The sequence below is a fragment of the Aptenodytes forsteri genome, unplaced genomic scaffold, assembly GCF_000699145.1.
Source record: "Aptenodytes forsteri isolate BGI_AS27 unplaced genomic scaffold, ASM69914v1 Scaffold22, whole genome shotgun sequence".
Lineage (NCBI taxonomy): Eukaryota > Metazoa > Chordata > Aves > Sphenisciformes > Spheniscidae > Aptenodytes > Aptenodytes forsteri.
Window position 1 is genome coordinate 351,901 of NW_008795688.1, and position 16,913 is coordinate 368,813.

General features: G+C 38.6%; 1 protein-coding gene across 1 annotated transcript in view; it reads left to right on the forward strand.

Moving 5' to 3' along the window:
- MYH10 (myosin heavy chain 10) overlaps positions 1–16,913 on the forward strand; it is a 103,986-nt gene that overhangs the window by 52,021 nt on the left and 35,052 nt on the right. Inside the window, exons 5-9 of the mRNA XM_009282795.1 lie at positions 7,395–7,487; positions 11,497–11,560; positions 13,137–13,235; positions 14,184–14,327; positions 14,629–14,724. Of these exons, the coding sequence (XP_009281070.1) occupies positions 7,395–7,487; positions 11,497–11,560; positions 13,137–13,235; positions 14,184–14,327; positions 14,629–14,724 (496 nt within the window). The remainder of the gene's footprint in view (positions 1–7,394; positions 7,488–11,496; positions 11,561–13,136; positions 13,236–14,183; positions 14,328–14,628; positions 14,725–16,913) is intronic.

Below are 16,913 nucleotides of genomic sequence, written 5' to 3' on the forward strand. Positions count from 1 at the left end.
TAAATAGGCTTGTTAAATAGACTGCTAGTCATGGATTTATTTTTATCCATCCTGTTACAAATAATTATCAGTGACATGCATATTACTGAGACTGTTCTGAATGCTGCATGGATTTTTTTTTTTTTTTTTTTAGGAAGTAATTTGTATGCTGATGAATAATTATTTTCCCAACACTGTTCTGAAGTCTAGGGTTAACTTTGTCTGGTTTGCCTGACAGAGTGCTGTAAGAGTATTACAAACAAAAGTAGCCCCCAGTTTGACACCTCAGGCCATGGCCAGAGTAGCACTGATGTTCTGCCACGCCACAGATGCTCACCAAGTACATTCTCCAGCAGCACTGAGGGTGAAATGCTTGGCTTATGCGAGGAACATCATGTAGGAACTCTAGCCATCCCTTGGGCATCCTCATCATGTTTTGGTATTCAGCTGCTTGTCCGTGAGACTTTTCTTTCCCAACAGCCCTCTTTCCTAATAGCTAGTGACTGTGCGCCTACAGATGAGTCCTGCATAGCCCTTGCATGTCATCCTCAGACAGGGGTCCTGTGGCAAATGGAGTCAATAACACACTGTAACCACAGAGGGTGGAATTATGGTGCTGAACAACCTTAATACTAGAATTTCCTCATTTTTGAGTGTTTGCATCTGTAGCCACGCTGTCTCATTTCCTGTTTAATCCCGAAGAATGTTAAAGGTACCGTCTTGGGCACGGTGCTAGGAAATATGGGTAGGTGGTGATGGTAAAAGTGTAGAAAAGAAGCTTTAGTAATTGTGGGACTTGGCAGAGCTAGGTGAGACTAAGGTAGCCCTTTAAATTAGGAATAGAGACTGGGCTTTCTAGAGCCAAGTAACGGAGGGGAGGGAGAAGTACTTGGCAGTGAGCTATAAACATAGGCTTATCTAAAGACTGAAGGTGGGATGAAAGTGAGCCTGAATCCTTGTCTATAGCGTGCTTGGTTGAGAGTCAGAACTGACACATGCACAGGCCTAGTCGGCGTGTAGCAAGGGAGAGAAGATGGAAGGTATTAGTTGTAAATAACTGAGAACTTCAGCTTCACATCCAACAAATTTGAGCTCTAAAGAATTTGGGGGGGGTGGGCTGGTAGCATTAAAAACTTTGCCAGTAAATCCGAATATTTTGCCTGCACCAAGCATATTGTGGTTTATTCAGTTGTTAACTGTGCCACGCATGGACCAGCTTTATAAAGGCAACCACTGTGCTTTAGCTCGGGCATCTCAGACCAAAGGTGACCCACACTAGTATCTGTTGGTCTGGTCAGCTACCCATGCTCCTAGGTCACACACAGGAGACTCTCTCACCTTCGCTCTCAATTATTCTTCTGTAGGCTCAGGAGGTGTGGAGAAAAGGATATTTAAAATAAAAGGAGAGGAAGAGAACAAGGACAGGTAACTGATGAGTGTGGGGAGGAGGCTGATGTGTCTAGAGAGCGTTTTGGACAGGTTAAGCAAGGAAGATAGGGAAGAAAATGAGACTTCTAAACTGCTTAGCTTTGTGGCTCATCACTCCCATATGCACTAAGTGAGATGAGAAAGAGAGAAAAGAATGAAATTGTGGTGTTAATGCGTGTGTTAAAGCTGCTTTAATATGGTGAAGTAGTGAGTCTTAATTCTGACTCTTGGATTCTGCTTTAGTTTAAAAACTTCGTGGTTTTTGATGGGGAGAGAAGTCGGTGCAAAATATAGACATAATTTAAAAAAAAAAATTGCATACATGGCTTTCCAAAAGAAGGAAAAGTGCTGGTTGTCACTACTGCCCAGAGACTGCCATGAACTTGCATGTTCTACGGGCTGCGTGAGGTTGGGGGGATACTCTCAGCTGTACTTGTAGACTATGGACATACCTGGACCCTATTCATGGTCAAACACATGAAATCAGCAGATGTTTTCAATCACGGTAATATGTGAAGTAGTTAAGTTCTATAAATAACTGCATCCATCCACCACTGCTGTCTCCACTTCCAGTCATCCTGGTACTATGTACCTCTGGTTCAGGTGAACGGAATTAGACTTCTGTTCATTTCCCCTCTCCCCAAAGCCTTCCCTCCCCAAATGCCCTCTGCTTTCACTAAAATCCAGCTTTCACGGTGATGCCGCTTTAAGCTTCAGAAATAATTACTGGTACTTTCAGGTTAGTGATTGCTTTCAGTGACTGCATTTGCCTTTGTAGCTGAAATGCTAAATTGCTTAATTTGTTTTATTAATTTCAAAAGAAATATAATTGGTTTTGAAGTACAGGATCTTGGGTAGACTCGCTCAGACTGAAACTCCCCTTAGTGAGGATTTCCCAGGAGAGCTTTAACTGCCCTAATTTAAACACAGAGAAGTTAAATGTGTCTGATGATGCTCAGTTCTGTTTCTAGTGAGGACAGAGATGGACATCCCGAGAGAGTGGTTCATCTTGTCTGAAGATAAGCAAACAAAATGCCTCTTGGGTTCCTAGGTGTACCTATCCCTCTCCAGTGATTACGGGAGTAGTAGCTTCGTATTGAAACATTTAACCTTTTTTTTAGATGCCTGAGTTGTTTTCCGAGCAGGTGTGATAGAGCTTTGCAAAATTCACATCGCTTAGCTGAATAAGCCAAACCTTTGCCAGCTGCTTTACAGACCTCTGTCAAAATCCGTTATTCTGCACTAAAATAGTGCTAGTTGTTTAAAATAATAGACATAAATGGAGGAAGTGTGCTTCTGGCTTGGTATGAAAATTTCTTGGTGTGTGTTTCACCGCAATATTTTCCCCCTAGGCTCTCTGATGTGAAGCTCAAGATTATTAAACTTGCAGACTGAGCCAAGGAAATAATAATGGAATAAAAATTTTCTGCATTTCTGCAGAAACTGTGTAAATTTGAATTTAGAGGGATTTTTATTTTACTTTATTACATTCATGTTACGTTTACCGTTCTTCCTGGCAAAATTTGAAGGTCTTACTGTTTCTTAAGATTTTGCTGCTTCTCATGTGGACAGTCATTCTTGAAAGAAACAAAGCTTTTGTCTTGATTGTAGGTTTGCATTTCTTAAATACTTGAAGTACAGTGCAAAAACAAAACCCCAGACTCCTTAAGTATTGCTTTCCTCTAGGTTCTTTCATAACCTTTTTGATTTTTGAAGAATAATGATCATCTTATCCATACAAAACCACCTTGCAGTGACTAAGGCTGTAGAGAAAGTTACTTGGTGTTGTGGGTTTATTTTTTGTTGTTGTTTGGCAAAACTGTGGCAAGCAGTGCACAACTAATTAAACTATTGCCCTTTTTCCTTGCTGCTCAAGGTCCATCTGTCATCTTGTGTTTTATTTGGAATTAGTCCTTTGCATAAACACAGATTTTAGTATTTTGCGCATGCAATGACAAGCAAATAATGCATTTAAACAGTCTCTATGAAGTGAGTATGTAGTTAAACTAAACCTACTGACATTAATAATTTGGGATGTAACTTGCAGCTGGAATGCTTGCTTGCTAACATATGCATTTGTTTGTTTGCAATGAACAGCCCGAATCACCTAAACCCGTGAAACATCAGGCAAGTGTTTTTCTTTATGCTTTTAAAGTTATGTAGGCAAACTGATACGTATTCTTCTATTTTCTGTCAATTTGTATTTGTAACGTGTGGGACATCTTGTAGAGGTATACAGCTAATAGTAAACTTTGTTAACATTTAACTGGCTTTGAGAGAGCGGACTAGTGAACAGCTTACAAGTTCCTCAGCATTGCAAAGCACTTCTTGGCACTAAAGTGGTGCTACTCTGTCCTGAAGCAAAAGGTTCACCCTCTCTCTAGCTGACCTTGTCCAATATGCTGTGCATATACTTGGTTAATGTGCTGCTGAGAGAGTGCAGAACACTTTTTAAAATATTAAACAAAGTACTAAATAAAAGAGATTAATGGAAGCTACAAAATTCTTTTGATTAACATACCATTTTATCTGAATATTTTTATAGCTTCTCAGATAACCTGATAAAGACTTTGATCTCAAGTGTAAAAGGCTTGGCATAACCAATTGTCTTCTGAAATCAAGTTTTTTCCCCTGGCTTCCTAGGATAAGTGGTGTGAGCAATGTGGTATCTGTTCAGTGTTGCTGCCTGAATTAATGTTTGAGCTTCAGCTGTGCTTATTCCTCAGGTTGGCTGGAGCCGCCATGCAGATAACGCTGCCCGTTTCCTGCTCCCCTAATCCCTCTCCTCCCGTGGGCAGCAGTAGTCAGTCTGTTCTAGACCACCTTCTTGTACGAGAGTAGGACTTGCAGTGCTCCCAGTGCTATGGAGTGTACTTGTGAAGGGGCATAAAGAGGAGGGTTAGGTGGAAGTTGAGGGTAGGACTGTGGAAACAGATAAACAATTGCTGCCACATGTCATGCAAGATAAATGCTCCACTCTCTAACCTGAGATGGTAAGTGATGCCTTTTTGTCATGGGCAGGAGCTTTTAAATAAAGCTTTACAACAGCTCCGTATGGTGTAACCAAGGCTTGGCAACTGAAGCAGCTACCATGAGTTAGATTAGCTGATTGTATTCTTTCCCCCTACATTTTTCTGAAAGCTGACTGTAGTGCAACTTAAACTGTAGTGGAAAGGAAAATAATAAAAGAAACTTCAAGTTAGGTCTGGTATACTGGAAGCAAAAAGAAATCACATGGACAGCTGTGATGCCTTTGCTATTCATTGTGTGGTAACTTGTTAAACCTCTGTAACTCAATCATGCGTCTGAGCCCACGGTCTCATTTTCAGAAGTTACAGACATTCTTAGTATTTAACCTAATCCTCCCTCCTTGCAAACTTCAGTCAATTCGAATGGTTTTTACCGAAATATTTCTCTGTTCCAAAAATAGACAGAGCAGTGTTTAGTTTAACCCTCCTTTTGCTTAGAGTTAGCATGTCAGGGTTGAAATAAACCGTTTGTTGGCAAACATTTTAAATGTATCAGTGGAAACATGCTAATCCAGAAGTGTTGATATTGCATAAACCATAATCATTAACATTTCTGTTTCAATGTCATTTTGAACTACAGAGTGGATCCCTGTTGTATGTGAGTAGCATGTAGTTCTCCCTGCCTCACCCAGGCTTCACAACGAACTGAATCACTGGGATGCTGGTTTTTCTGAAACTGAGACAATAACCTGTCCTTATCTTAATGTTGCCCTGCATGAAATATTGCATGACTTCACTTTTTCCACAATACTGCGATACTGCTTTTTCCAAGTGCTGTTTAGATGCCTATGCGGGAGATAAGCCTATAGGCCAAATTTACACTCTTTCCAAAACACCGAACGCCTCTAAAAAGAGGGTTGTTTTTTGGCTGTGAAGCAGTCCATCTAAAAATGAAAACTACTAAATCAGAAGCCGTTTAACACAGTGTGAGAGGTTTGCTGTTTCTTAGTGATGGCTACGACAAGTCTACTTGCACGTGCAAACCACAGAGGCTGGCTAGGCTGTGATCGCTCTGTTCGTTCTCATGGTTTTCACCCACATCTGAGGACCCAGCTGAATGTTTTCTTCAAATCCTCAGAGATGGTTGTAAAAATGAGCTATACGAACTTTTTGCATTCAGTTGGAGAATTTGAGTAAAATTATTTTATGATGCATTGCAGAAGTTCCTCTGCGCAAAACCAAATTAAGGTTGTGGTACACGGAAGCACTTTAAAGCATGGACGAAGCGTGCCTGCAGTGAGAAGCTTTCAAGTGGCGCAGTGATGTTCTGTGGGGGAGTCAGATTTTGAAGTCAGTGTGCTTTCTTTTCCAGAATAGCTAGAATTTGAAATGTAAGCTGCGACATGCTTGCTGCGTTTAATATGCGTAATGTGGTTTATTTCAAGCAGTGTACAGCATGGTAAGCAAGCTTCTCATTTTTATACTTGGTGTCTTAGCAGGCGCTGACAGCATGGTTGGGAAAGGGAAATGGGAGGAATGGTATGAGCAAATGCTTTCCCTCTATCTGATGCATTTACATAGGAAACTTTTAGAATATAAATTGCAAACGTGCATATAGTGGTTATAACAGGGATCTAGTTTTTTCTCCAATTGTGGATTTTTTTTGTCAATTTAAAAGTGCTCCTGAGAACTCTAATGTTGGCAGACCTAACATACAGAGCCTAGGCACCGTGGCCCTAGTAGTGTTTAGTGTGCTCTGGGCTAACACTCACACATTTATTTCTTCTTTAGTTACTTCAGAATTCAGAGACTATGTAGTCCCAAAGGGAAAATATTTGGAAGTAAACAAGTTTTGAGCAGATAACTTGAGGTCACATTAAAGAACAAGCAGCCATTAGTTTCCAGAAGGACTCGAAACATATGTAGATATACAAATAAAGCCTCTTTTAGGTGTTAACTAGTGAATTTTAAAAATTCCCATGTAAGAATTGACCTCATGTGGAAGCCTTAAGAGATGTTTCCCATTCTTTGATGCTCAGTCTGGGGCCTTTATTCATCTATGCTATAAATAATTGGAAAAAGCAGGTTTATGAACACAAACATCAGTTTTTGAGACTACATTCCAGACAGCTTCACTTTCTTTTTTTTTTTTTTTAAACCATCCTTCAGAACAGGAAGACAATATCATATTTTCCTATGTACATACATGCCTCCTGGGCTCATGGAAGCAGCACAGACTTCTTTTGTTACTAGACCTCCTCATGGACAGAAATTGTAAAAGCTGTTGTGCAATTTCCTTAAGATAAGTACTTTGATTTCTACATCCATTGGCTTGAACTTAAAGAAACGTTTAAAAAAATGTATTAAGCATACTGAGCAGTGTTGGCTGAATTGAGCAATTTGAAAATAATCTTTGTATCTGGTGCTGCTCAGTTGCCGTTCTGGCATGCTTCTCAGGTGCATTCAGGTCAGAGATGTTGCAATGATATGAATGTCTGGCTGATTCAAAGTGAGTATTTCACTGATTTGAAAGTAAGTTTAAAAATAGGTATTCCAAAGTAGCTATATTGTCAAATCACTAAACAGGAAGTTTAAGAATAACCTTGCGCTAAAATCTTGAAACAGTTAAATTAATTTTTCCTCTTAATCACTCAAAGTCTGTGCCTAATTACATTAGCCCTGAACGTGAATTTTCTTTTCCATGTCAATGATTTTCAACATCCATTAAGTCTTATCCGGTCACTGCTCTGTTTGTGTGTGTAATGTGTGTGTGTTTAAAAAACAAACAAACAAACAACAAAAACAACAAAACAAACATCAAAACACATTCTTCACTGGATGGAGGAGACTATCAGTGGATTTAGAAGTGAGGGGAAAAATGATAACCCCCTTCTGAAGGTGGTATCACTGCCACAACCTGGGTAAAATGACTGTCGGGAAGAAGCAGAATGTAGGAACCCTTAATCGCCTGTGCACTGTGCTTATGTCTGTTTATTTTTCTGTTTGTGTGGTTTTTAGGGGGAGCTGGAGCGTCAGCTTCTTCAGGCGAATCCCATTCTGGAATCCTTCGGGAATGCAAAGACAGTGAAAAATGACAACTCCTCCCGTTTTGTGAGTTCTTCCTTTTCTCTTTAGAGTCTGTAAATCTGGATTACTGTTTATGGAGAAATTCCCTTTTTAGGAATTTATCTGATTAGTATCAGAAGCTTTCTTTGTTCTCTTTTCTCCATGAATTCAGGTTCTCTTACAATGCTTTGTGTATTGTGTTGGGGTCACTGAAGATGCATCCTCACTGGCTCTCGGCAAAACTTGCTTTGATTTTATCCGGTTTCTAACTTCAGCCATCCTTGAATTGACAGTAGTGTTCATAGTATAACAAATATAACTAGCTGTAAAGCTAAACTGTGGCTTGCATGCATAACTTACTGCTGAACTACTATAAAGCATGAAGGAGTATGGCATCAACAGGGAATTTGGCTAAATATGTAGCTGCCTTGTCAATAGCTATGACTTTATCAATTGATTGGTTTAGAGAGAACATCCTCAATTTTTAAAAAAACACAAAACTTGCACGTAAAAACCTCTCTAAATTTCCATGCCCTTCTGTTTGACTAATTTAATGAAGGAAAGTCAAAAAGACAGTATGACTTATTCAAGGTGTTGGTCATTCTTGTAGCTGGTTCATGTTTTTGTTGGGTCAGTGCCTTCTGTTCACATACTGTTTTGGTGGCAGATAACCACTTCTGATGTGTTCCATTGTTTTAAAAATAGTGGTGGAACTCAGGGTGAACAGCTATTTACCACTTCTTAAAACTTCCATTCCATTGAAGGAAAAAAAAAAAGCCATCTCCTATTTCAGGGGAAAGATGTTTTTAGTACAACTTTAAAACTGTATAGGAGGTATTAAATCTTTCTTCTTACGAGAACAAAACTAAAATTTACAGAACAAATGAAAGATTTCTTGGCTGCTTTAATGTTTCAACAGTTGCTGGATTTACAGTGTATGAACTCGGCTCCAGTGATAAGGACTCTGGAGAACTGTATGACTAAATCCCTTAGCCTTTTCAATCAAGAAGGGAGAGCAGAGTACTGTAGAAATTCAACTTTGATAATTTTATAGCCACATTATTTACAATATTGCTTGATGCTTACATATGTTAGGTATAGGATTTATAGTATCAACGGGTTTCACTGTGCAATAATTCTACGTTGTTACACGTCTTGAATCCATCAAAGATTATACTAATTTAATGAGGATCCTTTTTTCCTTAAAGTTGTTAGCATCTGGTTTGTATTATATTGAAGTCTGCATTGCCATCATGAACATAATCACTCAGATGGCTCCAGCTCTATTTTTATAAAGGAGCAAGTATAATGCACTCCAGATGGCGTCATCTCATGCAGAAAAAAATAATCTTTAGTAACAACCATTTTAAAACCTGACTTAAAAAATATATATCCTCCCACAAAGTGAGAAGTGCTGTTGTTCAGCCCATACAGGCTTGACAGTCTTCACCGTGCAGCAAAAGGATGCCAGCCTGTTCCCTACTTGTTGATAATACCAGATAGGACTGAAATAAGGCTAGTGTCAAATCAATTTTTTTTTCTTTTTTTTTTCCCCCTACCAAAGGCAGTGTTCTCTTGTGTTTTGGGAAGTAAAGTCTCTAGCTTGCAGTGCACAGGAGAGTGGGCTTGCTGGGTTCATATTGCAGAACCAAATGCTTCCTTCTGATGTGGTTTTTACAAAGCCATATACTTAGTGCTATAATGATAGTGTAAACAGAATTCAGTTGTTAGATGACCACCACTACAGTGTCTAACAAACAAATTAAAGATTTCATAGCAAGATTTGCCAGTGCTAGCTAAAAGAATGTATTAATATTTTGCTTTTTAAGAAGATCAACTAGATAAGTGACCTCTTCTGATGTGTCAGCTCGTTTAATGACTGCATTTCCTCTCATTTATTTTTGTTCATGGAACTGGTAACTTGACAGCAGAAATTAGATAACTTTTAAGGGTGAAACAGTAAAGTGGTTCTGAATTATATCAGAAAAAGCCACTGACTAGACCTTATGTAATGCTTCATGTTTGTTTTCACATGTAACATGGCAAATTCAAGCCATGTCATTCTAAGAAGTCTCTGTGGTACCTGTTCTGGGTAAAAAGCTGTCATCTGCCATTCTTGACATGCTAGCGCTGACACATGCATTATATATCTAGTCTATTGGCTGAATTTCAGTAAAATGTCAGTTCGTTCTTTATGACAGTTATAAATATAGCTTTCTGGAATTGTTACTGAGCAAAAAGTATAAATGCTTCAGTTACAAGCTGAGCTTAGTGTTCTGTTTCTTCATACTTGGAAATCTGAGTTCAAGTGCTTGTACCTGACAGGGCATGCTTGAAAACAAGCCTTGTTCCTGGGCATGGTCATTTTAGTGCCACTGGCTTTCCAGCCAAACTGCAGATTAAGCAGTAGGGAGTAACCACTGAAGCTAATCTAAAGTATTCCACCAGTTTTCTTGAAACTTGAAAAAATCACTTTGTGTTGAAGAGGTACAACCACAGTCATTGAGCAGTTGCTTTGCTCTGAGACTAAGTCAAGATAAGGCTGGTAGGAAGGTTTTACCTTTTCTCTGGATACACTGGTGTAGTTGGGGAGGGAAACTTGGTCACTCTTTTGCACACAAATCTTTGACATGAATGGGCTTTATCAGGGAAGTTGAGAAGGGTAGGGTGTTCTCGTAAGAAGTTGCAATAGCTCAAATGATACAGCAACTTGTTCAGGCATAAGTCTGCAGCATGGCAATATACCCTCAATTTACACTTACTAGGCCGGGCCGTTGTTAGAATACATATATTCTACAGGCTTGTAGAGTAGAATATTTAATATGAACATGAATAGTACACTCCCTGAGCTGAATGGATCTGCCAAACAGGAATTCACTTTAACATACTAATAGCACTAATCAGTCAGACTTGAGATAAGTGAGGATTTGGATACTGATTGTAAGAGTGCTTTCAGAAGGTGTCCGCAAAAGATGATAGTAGGTGGCTTTGTGCAGGTACCATCAAAAGAAGCGTTTAGACAGTTGTTAGCAAACTGTTGTGATGCTCCCTGATCTCCAAAACCTGTTCATATATGGATAGAAGACTAGAAATTGGGTGCAATGAAAATGGAGAGCCTAGTGTAGTCACTGGGTATTCCCACTGGTTTCTTCACATGTTTGCAACCAGGGGAATACCTAACAGTTTCATGAGTGCAAACTTGAAATACGGTAATGGTGCTGTTAAAAGTGGTCCAACTCCAAGCTGGAGCCTGTTGTCCTGTTGGGAGTGTTCGTAGCCAAGTGACAGATTGGGGAACTGATGTGGCTTAAAACTGGTATAATATACCCACTTGCAACCGCTTTCTTTTCAAGAGCTGCTCTACATGTGGGAAGTGTGCTCTTTATTTGGTCCTTTGTGGAGAAAAGGAGATGTATGTGGAAGAAATGGGTATATTGTCTCTCTCTTAGTCCTTTCTTTACCAACTGCTAGAAAAAAGAGGCCATGCAGCCATCCTGGTTTTGGAAATGGAAGTAGAAGTGTGATCGTCTGGGCTGGGCAGCACACTGAGATTCAGGATTGCTGCAGATAAAGCACCTTTAGGCACCAATAAGTTTGCTGTAGAAATATGTGCGCTTAAAATCTCAGCATTGCTTTCAGCCTTAGACAGCATGTTTTGTCTATGTGAGAAATTGAGCTTCACTTTCAGAAAAGTTTTTCATAAGTCTGGATTGGAAACATATCTAGAATACTAGTTCTTTAATCGTTGCTTTCAACCTTAGACAGCATGTTTTGTCTATGCGAGAAATTGAGCTTCACTTTCGGAAAAGTTTTTCATAAGTCTGGATTGCAAACATATCTAGAATACTAGTTCTTTAATCTTTAGAAAGTGTTTGTGTGCAGCATAACATGTTCCGTTGAAATGATGGCTGAGCACATTGAAGGGAAAAGATTTCATTTGAACTTGTGTGAAATGCGTGTTATATGAGTGCAAGTAGGATTATGTTTTTATATAGACAGCATTGTTGTCTTAATAAAAAAAGTTAGTAATTACACAAAAATCTTTCCTTTGCAGGGCAAGTTCATTAGGATTAACTTTGATGTTACTGGTTATATTGTTGGGGCCAACATTGAGACATGTATCCTACTTCATGCCACATCATTGTAAAATGCAAGTTTCCCAATTGTTTTGCTTTTAACCCTAGAATTCATTTGAATGCAGTGAAAGGTTACCACATTTCTACATTCCTTTGACAACATCCATCTCTTCCTTTGTTTCAAAATAGCCGATCAAATATCACAAAGTCAGCGTGCTTACTCACGCTTAGAAATCGGATGCTCCAAAACTTAGCACTCTGAAATCTGATGGATTTTCGGACTAGCCTTAAAACCAGGGTATATTAAATAGAGAAACCATTTTGCCCTCTCTTTTTTGTCAAAAACTTGGTTTTGCAGAAGCAGCTCTCTGCCTGGAAGGAGGTGATGCTCTTTATAAAGTGATAGAGCTGCAAGTGTTGGGACACCTTCTGGTTTTTTAGGTCTTCTAGATACCAGTGTAGGTTCAATAACACGAGACCTACTAGCAATTAATACTGAAGCCTAATTCAGTTTTAGCTTTAAGGTTCACTTTTATTTATGATTGTGTAAGAACAAGTAAAAATACTTGCACTGAAAGCCCTTCTCTAAAGTTGTTTTCTTTATACTAAAAATAATCTGTGTGTAATTTTTTTTTTTAGTTTGTTTAGCCTGTTTTCTGGGGGAATAGCAATAGGGTGGTCATAAAATTATGAAATCGGAAGTCTTAGTAAACAATATCATGTGAGTATTAATCATAAACAATGCTGTAGTTAAGCTTTCATTCTGTTGCTATGAGTTAAACTGCTTAATTTTAAGTGCATTGAATGTTTGGAACTGTCACAAAATATAATCTCCCAATAAGGCTGGGAAAGACCTATAGTTATTCAAAATATGCTTTAATGATAAATGATTTTTTTCATTTAGCATAGGAATGAAGGCAGTTTTTGCTTCTATGAAAGTTCAGATGAATTGTTTTGCCTAAAGCTTTGTGAAAACAGGAGGACTTAACTCTTAGGGAATTTTTTTCTTCATCACAAGAACTCATCCTTGCTCGTAACCTGTGTCATTTCAAATCCCTGTCCCATGTTTGTTTTGCAATATGTAATATCAAGAAATAAAAACTTAGCATAAGCTGCAATGTTATTTATCTGCTGCACAAATTGAATTTGGGAGCTATTTAATGGCAGTGCAGATTGTATGTAAAAATGCAATGCTTGAAAGAAATGACAAATGCATGTCAGATAAAGTACTTTTGAGTTCAGCAGCTGCTGGGTTTTTGGTATTAAGAGTTCAGCTATGACCTTAATAGAAGAAGTGATTGAAAAAGAACGGCCAGCTCCCCCTCTGGCTTAGACTTCAGCTGATCCATTACAGACAATTGTCAGCTGCCTGTAGCAGGGAAATGCAGTCAACATCCAAGAAATGAGTTTGCTGAAATTAAATGTGGGCTTCTACCAGTCTGAATTTGAAATCTGCTAGTTGAAGTTACTGAAAGTTCATATTAGACATAGTCCTGTCAGTGCTATTAAAGTTCTGTTTGGTCTTAAAGTAATTATATAGCCTGCTTTGAAAGTTTTGTTTGCATTGGATGTTTTTAAACCAAAAAATTGTAGAAGATCCTTGACTAGTTATAATCAGACTTGTTGGAAAAGTCTCGCGCTGTTCGTCAGGCTAAAGATGAGCGGACATTTCATATCTTCTATCAACTACTAGCTGGAGCAGGAGAACACCTGAAGTGTAAGTTGAGAATCTCGTTTTGTAATCCTGTTACTTCTGTGTGCCACATTTGTTATTTCGGTGTTAACACAGTCGTGTTTGAACTGTTCTTTGGTCTTGAAACAGTGAGTTTTAAAAGAAGAATGAAAAGCCGGGTGGCTTTGTTTTGAAATAACTTCTGTGTTTTATCAAGTATGCTGTCAAGCAACTGTTGCATTTCAAGCAAACGGCTCCTACATGACAGAGTCCAGTTTGGGCAACCTCTGACTGGGAATCACTGGATTGAAACTGCAGTGCTCCCAGCTGATAAATAATGAACCTGGTCAGCAGTGACAGCCATATCTATTCTGGACCATGCCTTCAAACTGGGTAGAAAAGCAGCCATTTTACCAAAACATAGGGAAACCCTGCAGCGTTCTTCAGCCACTGCAGTGCTATGTTGCTTATCTTCTACTCTCTTTTTTTCCCTTGGTAACTGAGAATTTCTGTTAGGTTGTGATAAGTGAAACTATATGAAGGTACAGACTTCAGAGAATTGATTCACTCTTTCTTCTCCTGTATTAGATAAACCGGTGTTTAGCGTCCTTGATGTGATAATCACCATATTATAATAAACTCCATTTCTGCTTGTGTCTGTTACCTTTCAATAGAGGTACTACTTTCAGGATATTCCAAGTAGGGATTTGAGATTCTGGTAGATCTGAGTCGGGTAATGTTCTGTTTACAGGCTTAGTGCATTAAAGAGCTAATGTAGGTTGCTACAGATAGAGATACTGGGAATCTGGCTTCAGCTTCTAAGGTACACTCATATTTTTAGAGTTTCAGAAGCTGGTGTAATGGCTTGTAGCCATATTTGAGGAACTGATTTCGTAAAGCATAGTTTGTGCATTTAGTGAGAACAGAGTACAGGTGGGTGTGAACAGCATTTCTTTAGCTTATTTTTGTCTCTTCTCCTTCCCCCCAATACAGCTGACTTGCTGCTTGAAGGATTTAACAATTACAGATTTTTATCTAATGGCTACATCCCCATTCCTGGGCAACAAGACAAGGATAACTTTCAGGAGACTATGGAAGCCATGCATATCATGGGATTTTCGCATGATGAGATTTTGTGTAAGTTATTGAGCCTTTTGGATTTTTAAAGTGTACTTTTTTCTCTTGCACACACACACACATACTTGCTAATTTAATGTCACCAAATTTAATGTTGCTTCAGTGTCTTGACAGCCGGCAGCAAATGTTTGCTTAACATGAGCTAGAGTTGAATTAAAGCCATTTGCCCAAAAAGTGCAGTACAAACTTTATTTCCTTTCTGAACTCATACTTTGAATTTGGAAGGAAAGTGACGGAAGAAAAATTTGTTAAGCTGAGGCCTCTTCAATTAAACTGTTGCATATGTCTTTTGGTAACACAGCAATGCTGAAAGTGGTGTCTTCAGTGCTACAATTTGGAAATATTTCCTTTAAGAAGGAGAGAAATACTGATCAAGCTTCTATGCCAGAGAATACTGGTAAGTTGATCACGTTTGTATGGCTTCCTTTAACTTGCGCTGTTGTTTTCGTCCTGCCATTTGTTTTGTGCGTATCTTTAAAAGTGCAGCAGTCTTCTGAGCTTCCTTGATAGCGTTCTGTGCCAAAAAGAGGCCATGACTGTTGTGGTAGTAGCCAATGGGCAATTATTAAAACTCTCCTCTTCCATTCTTGTAATGCAGACAAATTTAAGTATCCATCAACAGAATTTATGTTGTTTGCATTGCTCTAAACTTTGAACAAGTATTTCAGCTGTAGTCTTGTTTATTGCTATCTACAAAGACTTAAGCACTAGGAAAAAGTGCATACTTAAATCAGTTTGTTTTCTTTGGTTCTTGACAGCAGTTTTCTTGCCATTGATAAGAGCCCTGGAGCCAAGCGCAACTTCCATAGTGAAATGGCTGAACATAAGAATGCTGTAATTAGAAAAATCTGATTTCTGAAGTGGCATGGCAGTGTGACTAAGATTTAATTTATCAGTTAGTACCTGCAATGCAATCAGCAATTTGAGGAGTGTATTTCTTTACAAAAAAAGATAGCTGCTGAAGCAAATCTCTGATTTTTAATTTAGTACTTCAGTACCAGCCCTTTAAATGCTCTCATGGAAAGTCAGCTTTGAGAATTGACATCAGTGGAAAGAGCAGTAAGAACCATCATTCACAGGACCTGCTGCACATACACAACTCAAATTCTTGTCTGCGACTCGTTTCATAATTGTCCTAAATTGTTGTGTGTGTAGGTTGCTTGCAATGTCCAAAATTTTTGTAATTTCTCAGGGCGGTGGCCTGCTGCCCAAAGTGCTCCAGCAAGCAGGTGTGGATTAAAGTTCAATAGTCATTGACTCAATATTTGGCTGGCAGTTGGCACTTTGAGTTTTGCAGTGAGAAAAAGAAAGTTGGGTGAGGGATTAGTTTTTTGGGCTTTTAGTGCCAGCTTAGACAACTCAACTGAGTCATTGTCCATTTAGAAGGTGTGACGTAGAAAGATACAGATACTTCTTAGTTTCCTCACTATCTTGACTTCTGTATTACCATTGTTTTTTGGACATAAATTCTGAATTATAATATTGGATATAAATATATTGATACTATTGGATATTTATAATAATGGATACAAAATTCTGAATTACAAAGCAAAGATGCTGATAAGCTCGGATCACAGTTAAAGCATGTTTCTGTTCTATTGTATTTAAAATTTACTTTATCTGGTTGTATGGTCTTTGTATCTTTCTGAAGACACTGAGTGAAACTGATCTCTTCCTTCTTGTTATCTGTATTGTCACATCTCACTGTAATGGGTTTCCCTAGTGTCCTCCAGGGAAATAAGTGTGTCTTGACAGCGATTCATCTCATTTAGAGGCGTGTGTCTGAAATAGGTCGGGTTAGTGTCTCCATAGATGGGAAGTAATTTGTGTGGGTAGTGGAGATGTGAACCTATTCAAAGAATAGAATCATAGAATCATTAAGGTTGGAAAAGACCTCTAAGATCATCGAGTCCAACCGTCGACCCAACACCACCATGCCCACTAAACCATGTCCCTAAGTGCCGCATCTACATGGATGGAAAGCAAATTCTACCCTATAGATAATAAATATAGATAAACAAATACTGGTTTCAAGTACAGATACAATAGATAGCAGGAAAGCCATATAGCCTTTGTGGATGAAGAGGAACGAGAAGCTGTATTTCGAGGACCATTTCATGCTTACCAGATTTGGAAGAAGCCTTTCTGCTGAAAGGGCAGAGGTTCACAAGCAACCTTATAAAGTTCATGCTTCAACTATGATACGAGCTCTTCAGTATCTTTTGCTTTATAATAATTCAGAATTGTATATCCAAAACCCAATAGTAATGAAACACAAGTCAGGATAGTCAGGGCATTCTACAGTCGTACCTTTTAAATGGACCTTCCTCAGTTATAAACAAACAAGATGAATTACAGTTTTTTTTTTTTTTTTTTTTTAAAGTGCAAGATTAATCAAGCTGAAATAATGTGAACCAATCCTGCCCTTAGAAGTGATAAAGCTTTGACTTGAAAATGATTTCGTTTCCTTCAGTCAAACCTCTGAAATGCTGGCTGCAGCCTCCTTCAGTGTCTGAATCAGATGTGATTTTTAGTATTACCTCTGCTATGGTTTATTGTTATTATTGTTACCTAAGCTATGGCTTA